The sequence below is a fragment of the Anolis sagrei genome, chromosome 3 (genome assembly GCF_037176765.1).
Source record: "Anolis sagrei isolate rAnoSag1 chromosome 3, rAnoSag1.mat, whole genome shotgun sequence".
Classification (NCBI taxonomy): Eukaryota; Metazoa; Chordata; class Lepidosauria; order Squamata; family Dactyloidae; genus Anolis; species Anolis sagrei.
In genome coordinates this window covers 250,601,521-250,625,270 of record NC_090023.1, presented here as the reverse complement: position 1 = coordinate 250,625,270, position 23,750 = coordinate 250,601,521, and the positions used below count along the sequence as shown (strand labels likewise).

The 23,750-nt window shown below is 38.2% G+C and overlaps 1 protein-coding gene across 2 annotated transcripts in view; it reads left to right on the top strand.

The window, feature by feature from the left end:
- GOLIM4 (golgi integral membrane protein 4) overlaps window positions 1-23,750 on the top strand; it is a 63,724-nt gene that overhangs the window by 23,458 nt on the left and 16,516 nt on the right. The window contains exons 3-13 of one of the 2 annotated variants that reach the window (XM_060767568.2): window positions 3,489-3,538; window positions 5,346-5,399; window positions 6,991-7,141; window positions 7,322-7,404; window positions 8,970-9,053; window positions 13,305-13,466; window positions 16,289-16,645; window positions 20,352-20,596; window positions 21,376-21,455; window positions 22,049-22,164; window positions 23,310-23,477. In XM_060767568.2, the coding sequence (XP_060623551.2) occupies window positions 3,489-3,538; window positions 5,346-5,399; window positions 6,991-7,141; window positions 7,322-7,404; window positions 8,970-9,053; window positions 13,305-13,466; window positions 16,289-16,645; window positions 20,352-20,596; window positions 21,376-21,455; window positions 22,049-22,164; window positions 23,310-23,477 (1,550 nt within the window). The remainder of the gene's footprint in view (window positions 1-3,488; window positions 3,539-5,345; window positions 5,400-6,990; window positions 7,142-7,321; window positions 7,405-8,969; window positions 9,054-13,304; window positions 13,467-16,288; window positions 16,646-20,351; window positions 20,597-21,375; window positions 21,456-22,048; window positions 22,165-23,309; window positions 23,478-23,750) is intronic. The other variant, XM_060767569.2, reaches the window with a different exon arrangement.

The following is a 23,750-nucleotide window of genomic DNA, read 5'->3' as shown; positions in this document are numbered from 1 at the left end:
AGTTTGAGAATGCAGTCTGAATTAGAATATGGTGAAATATCTGGAAATCACTATTAATTTTTGATAGCAAATGCTGGGCAAACAGAAATAAACTAAGACCTGGGTGGCAGAGTCAAGCCATACTTGACCCAGCTTTGCCACTAGTACAATTTTGTAATTATACTTTGTGCAAATGTTTAACTTTAGTCATGTGATTTTATGATGTTTAGACTTTTGTTATTTATAAATTGTGATTTATATATCCAAGATTTTCCATGTTGGTGTATAACATAAATCTAATGTATGTGGAGTTAGTCACTGACTATGCTATGCAACCCTTGTGTTCAATGATAAATCCTTACAAGTGGATGTACCCCTGAATATGCAGCCTAGTGCACAAGGAAATGCTCAGTTGCTTCTACAAGTACATTGGCATATTTTGGACACCTTTAATTCTACAACTTTTGTCCACAGTGGACAAAAACATCTAATTAATCTATGGGGTACTTAAGGATGTATGAGACACCAGCAGGGTTTTTGCCTAATACATTATTATAACAATGTTAGTCTCCTTGACCTCTTATACAGAAGTGTGAGATATAGAGCAGACCAATCAATTAATATATTTTATTTATTTTTCTTAAGATCTCAGCTCTGCCATCTGTTAGGTGGATGCTTTGATTGTGCTTTATCTGCATGGCAGGGGGCCAGATTAGATGACTCTTCTAGTTTCTTCCAGTCCAGTGATTCTCTGATAAAACAAGATACAGAGGAAATGTCATTCCTATTTGTTTTATTAATCCAAGAATGCTATGCCATGTTCACAGCTATGTACCGTTTTCGGAACAGATATAAACTCCTCCAGAGAAGCTTCTGATTTATCAAAGCTTTTGCAAAACAAATGCTGAAGAGTAGGTTCCTTTCATTTCAGATATCCTACTTCACAGCTGTCTAGTGTTTTACCCTTTAAGTCTTGAATCTCTTAATGGTTTTGTACTACCATCTAGTGGACAACAATGAAACTCTAGATTTCTCATAACAGTATTTTCCAAACTCAATATGTTGTTGTTGCTCATTCGTTCAGTCGTCTCCAACTCTTCATGACCTCATGGACCAGCCCACGCCAGAGCTCCCTGTCGGCCGTCACCACCCCCAGCTCCTTCAAGGTCAGTCCAGTCACTTCAAGGATGCCATCCATCCATCTTGCCCTTGGTCGGTCCCTCTTCCTTTTACCTTCCACTTTCCCCAGCATAATTGTCTTCTCTAAGCTTTGCTGTCTCCTCATGATGTGGCCAAAGTACTTCAACTTTGTCTCTAGTATACTCCCTCCAATGAGCAGCCGGGCTTTATTTCCTGGAGGATGGACTCAATATACGAGGGTTGAATAAAAAGTATGTAACTCCTCAACAGATGGCAGTACTGGTATGCGGCAGGTTCTGGTTTGTTCAGTAGACTCTCCTCTACAGTTCCATTTAGGTGGGAAACTTTAGCATTGAATGATTGTGTTGTTAAACTGTATGGAACCCTGCACAGACGGTCAGTGCAACTTAACCAACGTGCAGTCATTGAATTGACCAAAGGAGATTCATTAGAGAATTCAAGCTGTTTATGGTGATTGTGTTGATGTGAGTACTGTGCGTCATTGGGCAAGTAAGTTTAAAGATGTTGAGATGGGAAAATCTGACTTGCGTGAGAGACGAAGAGATGGATGTTCTGTGAGCAAAAGGTTGACAGATTAATTCAGGATGATCGTCATATCACTCAGAGAGAAATTTCAAGCATAATCGGCATTTCACAAGAATGTGTGGGTCACATTATTGCTTTGCTTGGCTACTGGAAGATCCTTGCATGATGGGTTGCGGAAACACAGTGTCGACTTCTTCAGTGATGACTTCAGAAAACTTGTTCATTATTGGCATAAATGTATCCAATTGTCTAGTGATTGTGTCAAAAAGTGAATAGTGGTAGTTAAAGAGCACATTCTAAGGAGTATTTCTGCATTTGATTTTTAAAACATTCCCATCCAAACCCAAGTAATGAAGGTGGAGGCATTACTTTCCATTCAACCCTCGTAGGCAGTCTCCAAGTTACTAACATCTGACTTACAAACAACTCATAGTTAAGAACGGGGGGTGAGACAACAGGAAGTGAGAGAAATCTACCCCTCAGAAGGGAAATCCACTCCTGAAAGGGCTATCATGGGGGAAACGTATCTCCATTGAGACTTTCTTGCCAATCCTTATTTCCACAGCAAGCCAAGTTTTTCAAAATCCAGTTATCACAGGGACAGAAAGTGAGGTGAAATCTGCACAGACAGCAAATTTTTGCACAGACTGCAAAAGAAATACCACAGGGGTGTTAAACATTCCCTATGCTATCCACAGCATGCATATATATAATGGCTGGGGTTACACTTAAAAAATGTACCTGTTCCGACTTACATAGAAATTCAATTTAAGAACAAACCAACAGAGCCTGTCTTGTTCATAATTTAGGACTATCTGTAGATGCTTTGTATTTACGCACTAGAAGATATGAATTAATTAAGACATTGCCAGACTTTTTGCATAGCCAAAAAAGCAATTCCAGCACAACAGCAATGTGGCTTACAAATATTAAAGAAAGAAAAGAAACAGTAAATAGTCTCATTGCATCTTTTCCAGCCGGTTAGGACTGTATCTCCATGTCATGTCATCCCAGGGGTGAGCCATTGTAGTGGGGAGGGCGGGGCTGGCTTTCCCCAGTCTTCTGCAATCTGGCCCTCCTTCTACAGCAGGCCCAAATAATTTTCTTCGGTAATCCTGCTCAGAATAGCCATTGGAAGTAACATAATGCCAATTACGGTTACTATTTTGAAAAAAAATCACAGAAGACAAAAGGAGGTATTCGGGGGATCTGTGGAGGTTGTGTAGATAGGGTAGGAACATTTTTGCATGTGTTCATACATTTGAAGGGTTTACATTTTGTTTTCAGCCCAAAGAGCTTGACCAAAATTGTACAGAGTGGGGGTTTTTTTTTTTGGGGGGGGGGGGGGTTGGGAACATTCAATGGCCACAAAAGTGGGGTCCAGGGGTCACATTTATCATACACTGCCCTTCTTCATCCAGTCTTTCAAGGCTTACTTTCCACATTTTCAGATCCTGTTGTTTTATTTGGAATTAACTTCCATTTGTTTGGTATATTATTTTCAGCTTTTTCAGATAATCCTGAAAATCTCTCTGGATAATAATCATTGCATTTCAATTGACTCACTTAGAAAAACATTTTGTTGATAAATTTTAATACTGTTTATTGTTTGGTTTTAAGTGGAACTAGTGATCAAGGGTGCAAAATTGAGTTGTGTACATATGTGCAAAGCTGGTTGTCTTTGTGAAGCAGAAATCTTTATTGAAAAATTGTTTGAACCTTGAAGTGTCTCCACCATCTGCAAATCGTTCTGTTGTTTTTTTTTTTAGTCTAAGTAAACATTCCTCATTTTTAAAAGTCATTTTCTCCCTCTTTATTTTTAGACTTTCTTGTTTATAAACTTGAAGCACAAGAAACACTAAATAAAGGAAGGGTAAGTGAGAAGATAAAATATATTTCCTCTTATATAAACATAACTGAAAACACAGTTCTGAATAATTTTAACTTTGATGTTTGAAGTGATATTCTTGCTTGGGGATGAACTTCATTCGATTCCTGAGATGTAATTTGCCTAGAGAACAATTTCCATCATTTTACTTACCATTACTACTAAACAGCAAAAGGATGAGCCTTCCTGCACCTTTCCCTTGTAAATTTACTGTGTTAAGTGTTTCACTTCAGAAACATTATTTTAAAATTCTAATTTTAATTCAGGAGTGTCAAACTCATTTTCACCGAGGGCCACATCACATCACTCTTACAGTGTAAACATAAACGTAACTACTCCATAACATATTGTTAAATAACCTGGTACACCACATCACACACCATCCTCGTTGATTGAACATGTTCTGAAAATAGCAACAAACACTAAACAAAATGCAGGCCACAATCATTCAAAATGCTACAAACTCTCAAATTTGACTGAACCTCGTGAGTCACATATGATGTTGCGGTGGGCTAGATTTGGCCCATGGGCCTTGTGTTTGACATATGTTCTAATTCAAACCAGATTATAGTAAACCCTTGAGTTTGCCACTGCAGAACTGTTATCTTACTTGGTTCCTGTTTGTATTGATGATGAATCAGTAAGAGACGTTAAGAGGCAAATCTCTGTTCAGTGCAGAGTGTGACCTGGCCTTTTAGTACTAGAAACAACTGGGGCAGAAAGGCCAAGATAATTTCTGGCAGCATGTTTGTTCTCTCCTGTGTATAGTGATTATCTCTTCAGATTATTTTCAGTGGAACCCCTGACCTGCTACACTTGAAAGATATCTACTTCTGGTCGGAAGATTGATTACAGTTTTGTGTTGAACTCAATTGGAAACACAAATCCTGAGGAAAGTAATCTTTGGGACAGCAGCACATTTGCAAGAACCTAAACTCTGATTCTGCACTGGAAACACTGTTTAATAGACACATTGAATTATATTGTCAATACTGTAGTGTAAGGTACTTATACTGTAGCAAACTATTCTAGAGATGTCTGGCAATTGGATTTAGGCTTCTGTTGTTTGCATGAATGCTATCCTTAGAGAAGAGGTGATGTGACTTACAGCTGGGAAATTGGCAGATCTCTTCATTGTAAGGAGCACTTCCTTTAGTTTCTAGTTCAATATTAGACAAATAAGATCAAATAAGCAAGAGAACCAGCATAGTATAGTGATTTGAGTGTTGGACTATGACCAGGGTTTGATTCTCCATTTACTGGATGATCTTGGATGGATCACACACTCTTAAACCTAGAAAATCCTGTGATAGGGTTGCCTCAGTATTGTCATAAATTGGAACACCTTGAAGACACACAATATAAACAGCAAACATCAGATTAAAGTAATCTCATTGTTAGTTCTACAACTTCAGGAAGGCTAACAACCCAAGTCTAGGTATTATTAGTCAGTTTCTCCACATGCAAGGTTAATTATAGGAAAAACAGTAATTCATTGTAGTTCAGTGTAACTCACCCCTCTGCATAAAGATATTAATAGACTGCTTTGAGTAACATTTGCTGTTCTACCAATACCTAACACTTCACAGTGAAAAAAAATTGCCTCTTCACATTCATGTTACTAAATTATCCTTTGCTCAAGCAGAAATCCTTATACTACAGCAAGAAATCTACATGGACCTCATGCACACAGTCTGCCCCTCTCCCCACTCAAATATGCACAAACTGAGCTCCCCTTTGTAGGAATGGAGTGCATATGAGCTAATGCTGCATTTCTCTTTTTCATTTACAGCAAGATTCCAATAGCAGGTACAGTGCATTGAATGTACAACACCAGATGCTGAAGGTAAATATGATTATTGTTATAAAAAAATCTAGTCAGTTAATGATAATGATAATAATACATTTATTACCAACCTCTCCCTGAGACTCTACTTTGCTTTGTTTTATACAACCATTGACCCAAGCCTAGGAATAGAGAGGGATAGTTCTTGGGAATTTGGGAAAATTGTGATATTCAGCCTCTGCTGTTGTTGAAATAACTAATTCTTTAACTCAATCAAGTCTTCTGGATGTCTTGAGAAGTCATCTTTCCTTTTGCAAAAATGTTGCTTCCCTATGTCCCACTGTAGAGTGAGGAAGAACTTCTTGTGTGCATGCTGAGCTATTGCACCAACACTAACAATGGTTCTACTGCCTGGGAACCTTTCACACTCCATAGTTAACCTGATGTGATTTCACTTTAATTGCCATGCCAACATCCTATAGAATTATTTGGTTCCAACTTTTATGTAGGCTGTAAACATTGGGCAATAAAGAAATAGAATCAACGTCTTTGAAATGTAGTCCTGGAGAAGTTCTATGGCTAACATTACAAATTAACTGGTCCTTGAGCAAATTAATCCTGAACTGTCCTTGAAAGTCAAGACAACTAAGGCAGTAACACTTTGGATATATTATGAGATAATATGCACTGGAAAAGATGTGATAATGTTTGATAAATTTGAAAGCACTTGGAAAATATGAAGACCATATAACAGCTGGTCAAGAAAGTGATGGCATTGAGGTGACAAGACCTAAGAAGGGCAGCTGATGGCTGGGGCTCTTGAAAGATTCATTGGGTGATCATAAGTGGAAGTCAATGACAAATAACAGTATGAGGCACTAGAGCTCTCTGGCCATGTATTCTCATTCCCACGATCTAAACTGCAAATACCAAGATTCTATAGATGTTGTCATAGCAATTAAAATAGGATCATAGCACTATAATTGTGTAATTTGGAAGGGTACCTGACTTTCCTTCTTAACCAGGCCCACTCTCAGTTCACAACATTATACTAGCCTGTATTGACATTTATGTAATCTGAAGAAATTCAGCACTAAATAGCCAAACAGGTAAATAGATGTACATTATTTTTAAGCAGTAGTGACCAGCAATGGTTGTTTAGATGTTTTGGACCTACGATAGTTATCACTGACATTGTATGATGGTATATAAAGGTTTGAAGTTACAGTAGAGTAGATGCCAATTGCACATTAGAAGGAACACCTTGACAGTGGAACCAATAGCCTAGAGAGGTTGTAAGGACTTCTTCATTGAATGTCTCAAGAAAGACCCCAGACAGCTGGTAATGCTTGCGATCCTGCATTGAGCAGTGTTTGGACTCATTGACTCATGAGTTTCCTTCCAATTTGATTGTATTATTTTAGACCATAGTTGCCACCTCTGGTTTTGTCAGTTCTGAGGACCTTACCTGACAGCCATTTCCTCCTACTCCTCTCTGTGAAAGAGACCAAATAAGCAACTGCTACAATAATGAATTGTTGTGCTGCTCTATTATAGCACTTGAATACCTATGTTTTCAATGTGTAGTTTATTTTTGATAAGTAGTATTTTGGTATGGTCCAGCTTTTCATTTATTTTTGTATTTTTACAGAGTCAACATGAAGAATTAAGGAAACAGCATTCAGACCTGGAAGATGATCATAGGAGACAAGGAGAAGATTTTAACCGTGTGATCAATGATCACAAACAGAGATACGCAGAGCTACAGCAAGAGAAAGAGCAGGAGCTGTCAAAGATAAAGGGTATGGATTGCACTTACTCATTCGCAATTAAACTTTGGGTACAGGAGAGGAAATATCTATTCCTTAATTGCTAGTTTTCAGTAGGAGGCAAAAGTAAATATTTAAACCTTTGAGTGATTCAGATCCTCTAACAAAATATATCTCTAGGATCAAGATTTGTTTACATTTGAATTTTAACAGAATCCATGTATAATCTGCGAGAAGAGAACAGGCAGTTGAGGAAAGCCCACCAAGATATTCATACTCAGCTACAAGATGTGAAGGTAAGTTTCCAAATCCCTGCAAGGTGTTACTGAGGGAGGGACAAAATCTTCTGTTTGCCAAAGAGAATAGAAATCTTGCAAGTGGAATAAGAATTGATGATTCAGATATTACTTTCTTAGTGGGTTGTTGTAGGTTTTTTCGGGCTATATGACCATGTTCTAGAGGCATTTTCTCCTTATGTTTTGTCTGCATCTACGGCAAGCATCCTCAGAGGTAGTGAGCCTTCGACAATACATTACTTTCGTAACTTAATGAAAATAAAATGTGTAGAGAAACTTTTTAAGTACACATAGTTCTGTCTTGTGGAGATTAATAAATATCTTCAAGCCATATGTACTATGAAGAAAAAAAAATCATTTTCCTGCACTGAGCATGCTGGCTGGGAAATTCTAGTGGTTATAGTCCCATTTTATTGAGTTTGGGGAATCCATTTAGATTTGGACACTCTTTGAATTCAGGTGTATTAGGCTATGAAATAATAAAAAGTACTAAGAGAGATGGCATTTTCCCCTAATGGTGCATGGTAGCTTTTGCCAAATGTGACCTCTCTCACTTTTTTCAGTGTACTCACCCTGTGTGAGATGTGTCACCATGATTAAGTGCTAGAATGTGAATCTTGCAGGCCTCCAGATGTTGTTGGACTATATTTCCCAGTAGTCCTTGCTTGCATTGCTAGTGGTGAGGCATTCTGGGAGTTGAAACCAGCAATATTTGGGACATTGCATGACTCCTGCTCCTGGTTAAGACACATTGGAAGCTATCAACGGGAAGAGCTAAGAATTTTTCTTTTAATTGTAGGTAATACATATGTTTACTCCAGCCTTAACCGTGATGATGTAAACTAGGGGAAAAAAACTTTACAACATGTTTAAAGATGTAGTTTATTCCCATTATTTGTTGTAGCATTTGCCAAATAAATTCATTCTCATTATTCATTGTAATTGTTTTTCCACTTGTAATGTTTTTCATTACCATTTTTTGTATTGCCTGCCATCCCAGGATTGATAAGTGATAGGCATGAATTTGAAAACCTTTTCATTAATAATCCTCTAAAATACCTTTTAAAATTATTTTCTAAAATGAGGATGAAAATAAGCAAACTTGGTAAACAGTCTTGATGGTAAGCAAATGCTCTGGGCTGATCTTATCAAGGGTTTCTGCTTAATTAGGGTTTGAAACATAGCAGCCCTTATTTAGGAAGGAACCTGGTTAATATTAACCATGGCTAAGGTTGATTTACCCTTTATCTGTGATTAAGGTAGGAACAGAAATTTATTCTATTGGTAAGGTCAGTGTGTGTGAGGTCAGGATAATAAATAAACCTCACATCTTGTTCCTAGCCTGTTAATCATAATTATATCTGTACCAAGCCCTTTGTAACTGAAGGTTGGAAAGATTGGAAAAAACTATAGTTAGTGAATTGATTAGTAGACAACTGATGAATCACTTTCCAATCAAGCTGACAGCCCTAAGAATATATGTTTAGATTTTGAAAAATGATTGGCACTTGCCTTGATGAAACATGCTTGGGATCAAATTTGATGTGGTGTTTTCTTTTGTGTAGCTGCAGCATAAGAATTTGCTCTCCCAACATGACCAGCTTGTAGTGACATTGGAAGAACACAAGAGTGCACTAGACGCTGCACAGGTCAGCCAGAGAAGTGGCTTTGAATTAGCCTCCACTTTCAATAAATTGAGTTTGGGGTTTTTTTCTACCTCTAATATCTTCCTAAAATGCCTTTCCCTTTTCTTTCTGCTGCTGATGGCAACTTTTGTGCATGCATATTTTCATTTTTATTTTTGCACGGGGATCACCGCTTAACAACTGGCTGCACTCTTGGGGGAGAGACATCCATGCCTGGAAGCATTTCTGCTAAGCCAAAATTATAGCACAATAAATTGTTGTTGTTTCTTGACAGCTCTATTATGGGCTTGAGTGAATGCATCTATGGATAAAAGCTGAATCTTTTCTTTTCTGAATGCTGTGAAATATTTAGTGGAGTGTCTTCTCTTCTGCAGCCTGTATAACATAGGGACTCAGTTCTTTTGTGCTTAGAAAAAAGTCATTCCCAATGTATGTTTGTGTGTTTACATGTGTGTGCATACATGTGATTTACAAGTAAGCTTTCTTTGGTACTAAAGCAAAATCATTTCAAAATGGAAGCAGACTCATTGTGTTGTAATTTGTTTTCTATGTTGGTTGGACTGGCTGTTAAGTTTCCTGGAACAAGATCAGTTATTGTTTCATTTTCTTCCCAAGCAGCCTCTCAAAATAGGGGAAACTAATCCACAATCAACACCATGTTTAGATAGGGAACTATTATCTGTACAAGATCCCAGAAGAAATGGAAGAGTTTGTATTCTTCCTGTGTACCCTTTCCTCTTCCAAACAGTGCTGATCTAATCTGGATTTTCAAACATTCCTCTGGGTCTAATAATCTTCCATCTTACTTTTCCTGAGTAGACCACTCTTCCCAAAAAGACTCCAGCTGAAAGAGAGAAGGGTGAACATAGGGCTGTTTTGCCACCCTAGAAATCCCCTGGGCCCCAAAATATAGTGGGACATTGCGGGGGGAAACCCCAGAAATATTGGGCTTGTAAATGAATAAATTTCAATAGCAATCAAAATGCAGCAGGGACAACCTGCAAGTTATTTGAACTCTTAATTGCTTTGCTTGGATTGCTGTGTCTAATGTCATTATCATCATTGGTATCATCGTCATCATTATCATCCAATGAGGGAAGTGGTCCTAATGATTTCATCAGCTTCTGATGGTGGCTTCTATGACACTGAGGTGGTAAATCTGCTCTGAACTTCAAAAGAACTAACCAAGGGGTGGAACCTTTTTTTTCCCAGAGATAGGGTTATCTGAATTAGATAACCATTCAGATTAAAGCAGCAGTGGGTTCAACTAAATGTTGAAGGAGCTACTCTAGATTCACAACTGGTTCTTATTGGTCTCCATCTGTGCTGGGGTTTTCTACAGTGTTCCATGCTTTCTCCATGGAAAATCATGACAAACACCAACTTTGGCAAGGATGTTTTGTGAGCTTTATGACTTGATGGGGCTTTGAAATTAGGCCCAGCACTGAAGTCTCAACAGGAGCAGTGGGTGACTTGTGACCACACCCAATAATTAACAGTATGCATTTCCCATTAGCCCTATAGTCAGGGAGATTTGCTGTCCTTCAGATAATGTAAAGTATCACATTCTTCCCATTTGTGATTTTACATTAATTTTGTAGTTGACTGTACAAGCTCTGCACTCCTGTTTCAACCCAGATATCAACATTAGGTGGGATGGTGTTGATGGTGCATTCACATCAGGATGAATGTGAGTTGCAGGGAGAGTTTGCAAACAGCTTGTTGATTAATGTATCAGGTGAGTAATAGTTTCTGTGTATGAGAGATGTGTGCTTCAGAGAAGGAGGAGAAGAAAGGAATATGATAGAGATCTGGTTTCATGAGACTTGCTTTTCCTTCCCTCTGTCCTCTCTATTCCTAGGCTTTTGTGTAGTCTCTGTTTCACTAGACATGACAAGGAGACCAAAAAGGCGAGAATATTTTGTTGTGTTAGAAACAATGGGTAATCTATATCTTTCTTAACTCCTTTAAGTTATTGTCTCCTGCTTACAACTGGGAACAGCCTTTTGAATTCAGCACTGTCACTTGCTCTGCAATGCCTTTGATTCCCACCCCTTTGCTTCTACTCTGCTACTGAACCTTCTTCCCACAGGGTTTTTCCTATTTGATGAAAATATATGTGTCTTTTATGGGAAATGAGTACCTTAGGTTGAGCTCAAGTGTACTAGGATGTTTTGTTTATATCAAAGTTGTAATGCACCCCCAAGCTACTGAATTATTACTGAATAGATGAAGTATTTATTTTATATTTATTTACAACATTTTTATGCTATCCAATAATAAACAGTTCTTTGGGGGGATTTACAGTAAATGCTAAGCCTGCTTCCACATAGAAATGCAAGATATAAACCCAGTACTGTATACAAATACGATTGTAGAAGATCTTTTGTGGTTGGTTAGGTACATAGGGGTGGATGGATCAATTCCATGAATCATCCATTGAACTTTTTTTTTCTTGTTCCATCATTTCCAGTAGGAGTTTTCCCTCACTTCATTTTTGCAAAATTCACAATTATTTATAATCTTCTATGCAACCTGTGTAAGAGCAGTAATAGACCAATATATATGTATCCTTATATATATATCCTTATATATGACCTTGGAGGTGTTAACGGACAATGCCGAGAAATGAGGATGAGCACCAACCCCCAGAATCAGACATGACTGGACTTAATGTCAGGGGAAAATCTTTACCTTTACTATGTATCCAAAGAAATTCTTGAACATGAGATTTTGACTTCTCGTGTTCACTTAATTACCTTTTTGTGGCCTTTTTGGGTCTACTTTTCTTGTACAGGCAGTCCCCAAGTTACAGACATCTGACTTACAAACAGCCCATAGTTAAGAGCAGGGGTGAGACAATAGGAAGGGAGAGGAATGTAAACCTCAGAAGGGAAAAGTATCTCCACTGAAGCTTTATCACAGGGACAGAAAGTGAACTGAAATCACCTGAACAGGAACATAGGCAGCAAAACACAGGGGTGTTAACCCTTACCTATGCTGTCCAAAGCTTGCACACACACACATATGGAGCTACAATTTATCTGTTCCATCTTACATACAAATTCAACTTAAAAACAAATATATCTTGTTCTTAACTCGGGGACTCCCTGTACTCTTAAAACTCACCATACACATCTTTGTTCCAGTATTAAAATGTTGAGTTGGTGTAGTACATCTCACTGAAAAGGCATGATCACTTACAAAGTGATCATGCTATCTCATTTTGTCATCATAGAACTTGCAAAAGGATGATAAAAACATTCATTCATGCAGTATGTATTTTTTTAAATGGGAAAAGTTATGTGAATGGAGTAAGGCTGTAGCAGTGACTGTCAGTGTCACATATAACACTTAAGTCCATTTGCAAATCTCAACTGATTGAATCAACTATTGCATGGTGAATTCTCAATTATAGAATTTCTATTGATTCAGTAAATCTCCTCTGATTTGGACTAGCAATTGGATTTATGATGTTGCTTTAGGATTGGGAATGAAGAGCCCCAGAAGATCTTCCACACACGGTGATGTGGCAAGAGATTAAAAGGTTTGTGGGTAAAATTGGAGCTGGTAGTGGAGATTGCTCGGCTAGACCTTGATATCTCTAATTGTGATCCGATAGGTATGCTGCACGACATGGTGTTATTAAACCACTCATGTTCCACCACTTTGCCTTGTGTGTTGTTTCGTTGTATGTCCCTTACTAGATTCTTGTGGGCAACTGGCTGGCCATAATGGCAAACAGGCCGATGAAACAAGCAGGCTCTTAGACTCACGAAGTAGGACACTTCTTAGGTTTTCATACATAAGCAATTTTCTTAAGAATGGGAAGTTGTTTTTCTTGAAGAAATGTTTGAACAAGTGCATGAAATTAATCGTTATGCTTTTTCTCAAGGGTTGTAATGGTTATGTATTCACTCCATCGAACTTTCTGTTGGTGAATTTCTTCTCTTTGAAAGGTTGAAGAGAAATGCAATATTTCATTTTTGACAGTTTTGTTCCTTTTCTTTAAAAAAAAACTAATCCCAGTTTCTGGGCTGTGAGGTTTTCTGCTTTGCATGCCTGCTGTAAAGTATTAAATTGGTGCACTCTGGCGCATAGAAATATGTAGTTCCAGCAGATGGGCATTTTAATCTGATGAGCATGCTTAAGTTAAAATCCCACATTGCTTCTGAGCTGTGAGCTTCCATGCAGTTTTTAACAAGAAGCGGTTCATTTGACAGTGCTATCTAATGCTTTCATTTGAATATCTAGTCCCAGGTGGAGGAATACAGGCAGCTGAAGGACACCCTGAAAAAGATGCCCAGTTTCCAGAAGCCTGAAAGTTTTAACCAGCCACATGCTCAGCTAGAGACACCAACGCCTTTTCCACTAAGTGATTCCAAAGCACATGGCGCAAATGCTGATGAAAAGCAGGTACAAATATTTGACTGACAAAACTATCTTTGATTTTAATCATAATCATTAACATTTATATAGAACCTTCTGACTGTTCCAAAACAACAACATGATATAGAGTAATTTGTAAAATGAGTCAATTGTTATTACTGATGGTGCACCAGTAGGGATGGCCAAACGTAAAGGAACTTTTCACTCTGGCTGATTAGTGATGTCAGAACTAGACAATTGAAAGCTGACACTATTGTTTGCAGACCATGGTTTGTGCTAACTATCATTTGGGGTTATGTCTGTATTGACCGACCATAGTGATACATCATAAAAATTGGAGTATTGAACAAGTGAAAAGTCAAAGCAGAGGAACCTAAACCATGGTTTGCCTGTAAGTTTGGAAGAGGAAATTGTATTTTAAATTATATCTTTAGAGCAGCCCATCCTTGTAAATCTGTAGAATCTGTCCCCAGGCACTTCAAGTCAAACATGAGCTTTAAGTGACAGAGGTATTCAAAGTAGGAGTGGTAGTTAATTGCTTTTATACCCTGCCCATTCTCAAAATTTGGGCTCAAGGTGGCTTCCACATTTATAAACAATATACTTAAAGCATACAAAAGCTCAACATTAGAGTAGAATTGATTTGCCATTACAATCTAAAACATGCAGCTGAAATGATAAAAAGTAATTGAAAACAATAAAAACAGATTAGCATCCTCCTAAGAGCTCTTTCTTCAAAAACAGAGAGTATTCAAAAGCCTTCTAGCATTAAAAAGTTCTTGCCTATTAATAGAAAGGATGCAAGGAGGGGACTGTCCTAGCCTTCCTAGGAAAGGAGTTGGGTACCTCCAAGAAGGCCCTCTGAACTTTTTGGAGGGACTCCAAAAAGCCCCCTGAAGAACTTGTTCCCCCAGGGGGCATGTATTCCAATCCAGGAAAATGAACTGCTCAAAAGATGTGATGGCTTCCATTGGCCAAGCCCAGGAGTCGACCTGTACATCACTTATTGCTGCCTGGCAATTCCTCTGCATTTTTCAACATAAGAGTGTTGTAGGAAGCCTTCTAATTAAAGCAAGAAAATGCTTTTTTCCCAAAGAGCATGCCGAACCAGCAAACCCAGTACAAGTGTTTATTTTAGCATAGGCTTGAATTAGTCTGGAAGAAAATGCTAATATCCTTTCCCTGCTTAGTGTGTAGATGGCCATGTGTATTCAGTAACTAGTCCTTTCGGAATGCTTGTGGTTAATAAACCATTGAAAATCTTTGCTCTTTGCGAATGTCACTTTAAATAAGAGAAAGCCTTCTCAATGTCCATCATATTCGCATAGAGCAAACTTCGGGGTTTGTATATTTTATATATAAATGTATACATTCCATAGGTGATATTTCTATTTCTTTTCATTTTTTTTTAATTAGAATGACTAAAGAACAATTATATGCTGCCACAGATCTATAAAAACTAGTTCTTGGCAGTAAATGCTGGTTGCAAACTGGGACAAGAAGACTCCCTTGCTGATGTGTAATGTTTGCAAAGCAGAAATCACCAGTAGTTCAAACGTGAAAGATGTATCTAGACAGCTCAACTCTAATGGGAGAATTTCTGAATCAAAATAAGATTTGTTCTCTTAGCGATGATTTCACACCGGGATATCTGGCAGTTGATATTCTGATGCTTGGTGACTTTGCTGCTCCAATTCATAAATGAATGCCTAAACTACCTCTACTGTCCTTCAGAGTCATGTCAGGTGATAGGAAAGCAGAGGAAGCACATGTGAAGTCACCTTTAGATAACTGCTTGCACTGCTTTTTCAGCCTAAGTGCAAGTTTAATGGCAGATTACTTTTTTTGTGTGGGGTGAGGAGCATGCCCTTGATTTTGTACTAAATAAGGCCCATAATATTGGAATACTTTAGCTACTTCTGGTACCTAAGTTTTAGTATGAGAAGCATTTACATGTGTTAGAATGGGGAAAATGTGCAAAATCTGGGAACCACCATATTATGGTGTTGCATAGAAAGTGATATGATGATTTAGAGGATCCCATCTGGTGATTCCCCATCACTGCTTCTTATGAGTTCCAAGTTTTATTGCAGTAGTGGCAAACCAGATGCTCCTATGTTTTGTTCCAGTAATGACAAATCAGTTGCTTTTGAAAAATACACACGTATTCATTAGTTCCATAAAAGAGGTCTGAGGAATGTTTGACCCTATATGATTTGGACCACAATTGTCATAATCTCTTACTATTGCCACGTTGTCAGAGACGTTTGGGGCTGAACCCCAAAACATTTGGCAAGTCAGTGCTTCTTCAGTCATTCACAAAGTTAAATTTAACTCTTGAATGTAACAAGTCCAGTGATGACTATCTTCTGTGTGTTCATTTTTAAAGCCTTTCGTGGTAATGCTCAATAATTCCAATTATAGTAATTTGAAGTAGAACCACAAGTTTCCCACAGGTGGCACTATTTTGTTAAGTATTAATTGTTTTCTACTTCCTTTTTTACATTTCGGCTATTTTAATTTGAAATTTGTCAAATTAATTTAGAGCTCAGGCTTGAATTGACCGATATGTGTTATTGGTTAACTTAAACATATTAATTTTTTCATGATCTATCATCTTTAAGACTTCTCAGAAAGGTGCCCACTTGGGAATGGTCTTACGCTGCCCTCTTATTTTCCTTGTACCTTATTCCTCCACATAGTCTGTATGTTTATCTCAGAAAACCTGATAAAAGGTTAGAGGAACGAAATCACATGCTCTACAGTACATTGTCTTTATTTAGTACATCCAATAAGCAACCTTGTATTTGAAACAAACCACACAGATTGAATCTTCTGTATGGCTGCAGGTTGTGCTGAATGGTAAACAGCCACTAGGAGGAGGAGAAACCAACAGAGGAGTTCATTCAGAAGGAAGAGAAGAGAGAGCTGGACTGTTCCATCCTGGCAGAAAAGAGTTTGAAGGTCATGTATTGCGGGAGTTAAATATACAGGAGAAGCAGGAAGCTGGAGAGGATGAAGAGCAACATGTGGAGCAAGTTGGAGAGGAACACAAAAAGGAACTTGAGGAAGAGGAAATGGAGCAAGCAGGGCAACCAGAGCACCTAACAGAGGATCTAGACCAAGTCCCTGGGGAACATGACTGGAAGGAGAAAGATCGGACTGAAGAAGAGACCAAGATTATGCAGGAACACAATCATTCAGAGGTACTCCATTTTCCTTTTTATTGACTAAATTCAACCCTTTCTTTCATTTTTTGTCCTTTCCTCAGAGAAAGCTTGCTAGGGAAGTCTAGGGGTTAAAGTTCAAAAAATAACTTTCACATAAGTGTGTGCATATGTATACACACATACATACGCACATATACTTATGTAGAAATACACACACATACATCTTACAAAAATAACATCTCATACAGACATACCACACACAGAAGAAACATGTTTGGAGAGATCAGTAGAAATCTTATATATAAATAACTTTTCATACGCACGTACATGTATACAGTCTAGCAGCTAATAGTAGCTATGATGATTATGCGAAATTAGGTTAATACATTTGTATTAAAGAAGAAATGTTACAATAATCAGAGTTATAAATTTCATCTTAAATTGCAAATTTTATGTAAGTTTTCAGCTTGCTATTCTTGTGCAGTAATGCACTGTTTGTATTGTTGAATTGCTGATTTGTAAACCACACTTAGTTTCTCTTGCAATTTTGCAACACCTCTCAACTATTAGGAATCTTTAATCCATTTAAGGGTATATACATTTGTATGGAAAACACACACACATTGATATTGCCCAACATGTTGAAACAATGAACTGGCTCACTATAAGGCAATTTCTTTTTGTTCTCCCTATCCCAATGTCTAACCTCAGCAGTTTGGTTTCAATTTAGGTGTTGGGAAGAGGTTGTCAGTAAGCTGTGTGCAGCCCTGGATATGTTCCCTCCCTCCTGCTGACACCTTTATTCTTCCAAATATGTAGAATCACAGTAGTGGATACTTTAAGGAGTTGCAATTGTACTCCAAAGCAGGAATGAGGTCTTACATCGCCAACTTTTGGCCTTTTGGAGAGTGCTGTTCAAAAACAGAAATGAACTTTTGTTCATTTTTATTTAAAATGCTTTTAAACTCTACATTTTCAGTGTAGATGTGGCCTCTTGTACACCCTGAGGGAAGGAGAATAAAATAGGTTGTCCATCAGTGATTTAATCTGGTAATACATGGAGTTATGATATAAGTACCGTATTTTCTGACTTATAAGATAACTAGACATATAAGGCGACCCCCAACTTTTCAATTTAAAATATAGGGTTAGGATATACTTGGCATATAAGACTACCCCTCTTGCCAGCCCCTGTACTTTTTTTATATCTACATCTGCCAGGACTGGATAGCACTGAATCACGGCACAGTAAGTGGTGCCAAACGGCATGAATTCTACAGAATCTTCCTTCTTTGTGTTTTGCACCACTCCTCCCACCAGAGGTCTGGCTGGCTGAGGCCTCTGGGGAGCTGTAGTCATTCTTAGGTGGAATGGGCCCGCTGCTCTGGATCCAGAGAGTGAGTGTGTGTGTGTGAGAGAGAGAGGATGCAGGTTCCCCTTTCCTTCCTTTATTCATGGGTGACACAGAGGTAGGGTTATCTCAGCAGCATGTCCTTGGTCAATGCAGGAACCAAGGGAAGCCTGACAGAACTGCCCTTGCTCCTCTCCTTCATACAGTCTCCCCATCTCACCAAAAAACCCCATCTTCCAAAGGCTGGCAGGAAAAGACGGGTGGACAGAGGCGCCAAATCTGGCAAAGTTTTCCTTAAAGAGGCAGGGTGCAGAAAGACAGAGGTGATTGGTCGGGAAGCAGAGTAAGCGTGGACCCTTGAAAATGGCAGGAAACCCTGCCATCAACACTGCCAGACAATGCAGTGTAAAACTGCATTATATGGTCAGTGCAGACTCATATAATGTAGCTGCTGCTGCTGCGCCCTTCCGGTGCCTTCTGTTGGCTCCCCAGGCTCCCGCTGCAGGCTTCAGCCTCCCTGAGGGCTCCTCCACTCCATGCTGATTGGAAGACTTGAGTATATCTCAACTTTTATACCTGGAATAGAAGACGACCCCTGACTTCTGTGAGGATTTTCCAGGGTTAAAAAGTCGCCTTATAGGCTGGAAAATATGATAACTTTGAAATTAAAAGCCGCTTTAAAAATGAACTTGTTAGATACACACAAGTTTGAGATGTGGTGTTCAAATGTTATGTTTACACAAGACCACAAAAAAAGACAACCCAGGATTTTTCATTGCCCTTCTCTCTATCCGGATATGGCCTAACATTTTGACTGGCTGTTTTAGCTTTCTAAAAGTAGCGTGCCCTGAGGAGGTGATGCCTTCAGAGTATTGTGCATATAGGACATGTTTTGTGTCAAGCTGTAAATAGAATCTCAGAAAGATGGCTTTGCCTTCTGGGTCATGTCTCAGGGGCACCAAACTGTACTTGTTTCTTTGGTTTCCACCTAGATCTTTGCTGATGTTTAGCCAACGCACAAAGTTGTCCTGTTATTTCAAGCTTCATTAGGACTCAGGCATGTCCTGCAGCCCAAGATTTAGCTGTTGTTTGCTTTCTTACATGAAATTTCTTCCCCTGATGTGTTTGTCCATCTGTTTGTGCTTTCTTGCTCTCAGCCTTCTGAATTTCCCCTAAATGCCAGTTTGTTGATACCAACAGCACACATTTATTTTTGGGGATGGGCGGGAAAGAAAGATTTGAGGGAGGAGATCCAGTCATCCAGCCTGATTTGGTATTTGCTTGTTGTAATTTTCCTCTTCCTTTCAGTGTTCCCATCAATATTCCAGCTTTTTGAAAAGGTGTTGGTAAAGGAGTGAAGAAAAGTGGTGTAGTGTGGTATGGTGGCCACCACACTTACTTTTCAATTGTTTTTAGTTTGCTTCCGCATGCAAACTTTGCTTTTATTAGTCTCCTGACAAAGTTTTCATCATAACCCTATAAGTTTATTTAGCCAGAGAAACTGTGGCAGACCCAGAATTGTCTAGTAAATTCAGAGTTGACTGGGTTTCAGCCCTGATCTCTCTCAAATTCTTATCCAATATAGTACCCCTTGAACATTTCCAATAATAAGATACAAAGCTGTTATGTTATTGCAGAATCCTTTACTGGTTGTTTTACATAGGATGCCCTACCTGGCTGGTCCACTTTGCATTGCTGAGCAAGTGGAAGGGAAAAGGTAGTATACAATGTTTGACTCATACCTCAGTCTGGGAACCATAAGGTCAAACTCCAAATGAAGATAGCACCTTCTTATGGAGGGATAGGTTGGCTCCTTTCCCTCTTTTCTTTCTTCCAACAGCAGAAATGAATGTGACTTACTTTTATTTAGGAAAAACTTTGTCAAGGTTAGATCAGGAAAGAAGTTTGTAGAAAGACTATGTTGTTTTTATTGACTTTATGGTGTGCTTCAGTTGCTCTTCAGAGTTCTCTTGTGTTTCAGTCTATTTTATGTTGCAGTGGTACTTGCTTTTGTTTGATTTTATGGTCATCTCTTTTGAGTTTGGAGGGAAATACACATTCATATTTTACGAAGTCAAATAAACTAAGAGCCCCAAATAATCAAATTGGAATCTTTGTTTGAGGAGAACCAGAGATGATGATCTCCTTTTGAACAAATAACTTCTGGCTCATTCGTCAGACAATAACACAAAGAATGAGCATACTCAGTTATTGGGTTTGTTCTAACATATGGTCACTTGTTATCATCTTTGTTCCACTTCTAGGTTTTTAAATGTGTTTAACCTATACTAGATATCTGTCATGAAATGCTCAGGAAAAGAAGTAAGCTACCATGTTCCCAGCTACCCATAGTTCTTATTCAATGTAAGGAATACCTTTGTCTTTCTCTAGGAACCCCCAACTGCAAAGACTGTAACTATACATAGGTACAAATCACCCTATGAAGAGCAGTTGGAGCAACAGAAGTTGGCTGCTCAGAGAGCAGAAGAAGCCAACCGCCTCCGGGAACGACAAGAGTCTCTGCATCAAGGGAAGCTTCAGGAACAGTTGCTAAGGCAGCAGCAGCTTCAAGAAAGAGAGTTGACTCTACGGAAGCAGGCAGAGCAGGACGAAGAAAACTTCAAGCACCAACTGAGGTTGTCTTTAAAAGGAACTTGGGGCTTTCACTAATCTGGGAGATAACCCTATTAGGGCCAGGAGCTTCTACCATTGTGCTACTTTTTACACAATTTCCTGGACAGGACTAGGAGTGATGCAGCTATTTTGAGTGCGTGGTGCATGGACATGTTAGCTTTGTGGAGAGCATCATGTGATTCTTGTCAGATGTTGGAATAGCACCAGATGATTCTCTGAATAATATATGTTTCTGGAATAAACCGTTGTAAAGTGGCATTTAAAATGCCTTGTTATAAATAATTATCTCCCCTCTAATATAAGGTCTGTCATACAGAAACTCTGTAGTGCATTGAATTTCTGTCATAACATCCCCACACCTTTGATTTTTGAAATGGGAGATTGTTCTTGTAGTTAAGGGAATCGTGCCCCATTCATTTTACTGGTCTGGTGTGTTGGACCTTGATGCCAACATTGCTGGGACCATCCACAATTCATTAGTTATGTGTTAGGATATTTATCAAGCCATTTGTGGGAGGCAATGGGCAAGCATACTACTTTAGGCACCTGCAGAAGATATGGGAGCCAGTTTTCACCCTTTCTGAAAATTGGGTGATAAGTAGCTGAATATTTAGCTGCATTGTCCTTTAAATCATATGGTACCTTGAGTCCGAATTTTGGGAGAAAGACATGATGATGATGATGATGGTGATGATGATGATGATGCTGTGTGTCACCCTAGTTTTTTAAAAAGAGAGACATTCTGTGAATCTGAATTAACCCATTGATGTAAACTTTTCAGCCAACAATCCCATTATGACAACCTAGATCAGGATATTGTGCAAGGAGAAGAGCAAGGTGCCCAGGAGGAAGAGGAAGAAAGTAATTGATTTTTTAAGTTTTTCTGTGTAATTAATATATTGGGGGGGGGTTGCCTTTATTGATATGTTCCCATTGCTTTTCAAATTCCTTTTACATTTTAATCTGTTATATGTTGCTGGAAGAGGATGGAACATTTTAATCTGAATTTATTTAAAATTATTGGGCCCCATGTCAGAAGAAAGGCAGTCTTTCATTCACTCATTAAAATGAAATAAATAAATAAATAAATCTTTACAAGTAATAACTAAGTCAGCACTACTATATTTACAGTTTAGACATTTCACAACATTTAGCATTGCTACATGGAACTTCCTTGTGCATACTTTTCTCTTTGCAAAAAACAAAATAATCAATTCAGGTCAAAAAAAATCCCCCAATAAATCTGGTTTTATTTTAGTCTTGACTTCATAAGTGGGAGCCCATTCCTATGGTCCCTATTCCTATGAGTCTCAGCTTGTTCTGGTCTTTCTAAATGTGAGGATGGTTGAATTAAAAATGTATATTTGTATTTGTTATATATTTCATATTTTTATACTGCTTAATAGACAGTTTTCTGGGTGTTTCAAAAATACAATAAAATTATTCTTGATCAGACTATGAGCGACAGAACCAGCATTTGGATGAAGCAGAGGAAGACCAAAATAATGCAAATGAACACCATGATCGGGAACTGGACCACCAAGCTATGAGTGAGCAGAATGATGATCCGGTGAGTAGCAGTGGCACCTACTAAAATTTAAAATGTCATTTTTGGCAACTTTAAAATATACATGACTGGACCTGATTTTTGTTCTGGCAAATACAGACAGCCTAGACTGCAATTCCCCTAATCCTTACCTATTCTTCATGATGGCTCACATTTATGGGAGTTGTAGTTTAAAATATTTGGAGTATACCAAGTTACCATCATCTTTGCCACTTTTATGCATTGTTGAAAAAATATGATAGGAAGAAAAACAATTTGCCTCACACACTTTGGTCTTCTGGGGGGCATCAGCTCCAACCAGCCAGAACCGAACTAGCAACCGCCACCCAGAGGACATTTTCAATGACCACCCCATGACTGGAATGACCTGCCTGAAGAAGTTCGACAGCTGAATGACCTGTCGAAATTTAAAAAAAAACATGTAAAGACCTATCTCTTCCAGCAGACCTACCCAGATAGTCTTTAAACATACATGTTAAATGTGTGCCCTTTGTTTACACTCTGTTTTGTGTATTTTAATATATATTTTATAGACATACGTTCAGGTGTGTAACTTTTATAGAGGTATGTTTTAATATGTGTATTTGTGGTGTTTTTGCTGTTCTTATGTTTTTTAATTGTTCTGTAACCCGCCTTGAGCCATAAGGAGGGGTGGGTAAGAAATAAAATTGTTGTTGTTGTTGTTGTTATTGTTATGTTATTTCACCTGAAAGGTAGTGCTGCAGGATATCACTAATTGCTAAAAAGACAATTAAATGAGTCCTAGAATAAATAAGTCATGAACTCTCCTATGAAGTCAAGATGACTAAATTGAAGCGTTCATACCTTCGCCATATCATAAGAAATGACTTACCAGAAAAGACATAACACATTCAAGATGTATGCTGTGGTTGTCTTTATTTATGCATTTCTTGCTATTAGAAGCAGCATGTTCTTAAAGTGGAAGTAAAATATGGCACCATTTTAAAGAATCATCAAGTTACAAATATGGTGGGATTCCTTTGTATGTAAAAGAGACATTGGAAACAAAAGTTTCTATTATACATATTGTCAGAAACCTCAAGCATATTGAATCATGTGTTGGGTCTCAACCTAACAGAATGTTCATAAATGTTGACGTTTTTAAACCTATTTTTTAAAAAATTCAGAAGACAGCTGGCGATGATGTCAACCCGGCCGATGATCCCAATAATCAAGGTGAAGATGAATTTGAAGAAGCAGAGCAAGAGAGAGAAGAGAATCTACCTGATGAGAATAAGCAGCTAAAATCAAATAACCAGAAGCAACAAAACCCTGAAATGGATGAGCATTTAGTGGTGAGTTTAATGGATAATGATGTCTCCTAATCCAGAGATGACTGCATTTTCAAGTCATGATTTGTATGTGAGAGGGAACTGTTGCAAATTGAAGTTTCATATAATATCACATCCAGTGGTTTACAATATAAAGTCACTTAAACTCAACATAGACCAGCTTGGGGCTCTTTCTTGGAAAAAGGTAGATTCCCGTTATTTTAATGTTCCATTCTTTTCTATTTCCCACTTGCTGCTTTGTTTTCTTTCCAGTTTAACATGGATTTTTTTAAAATA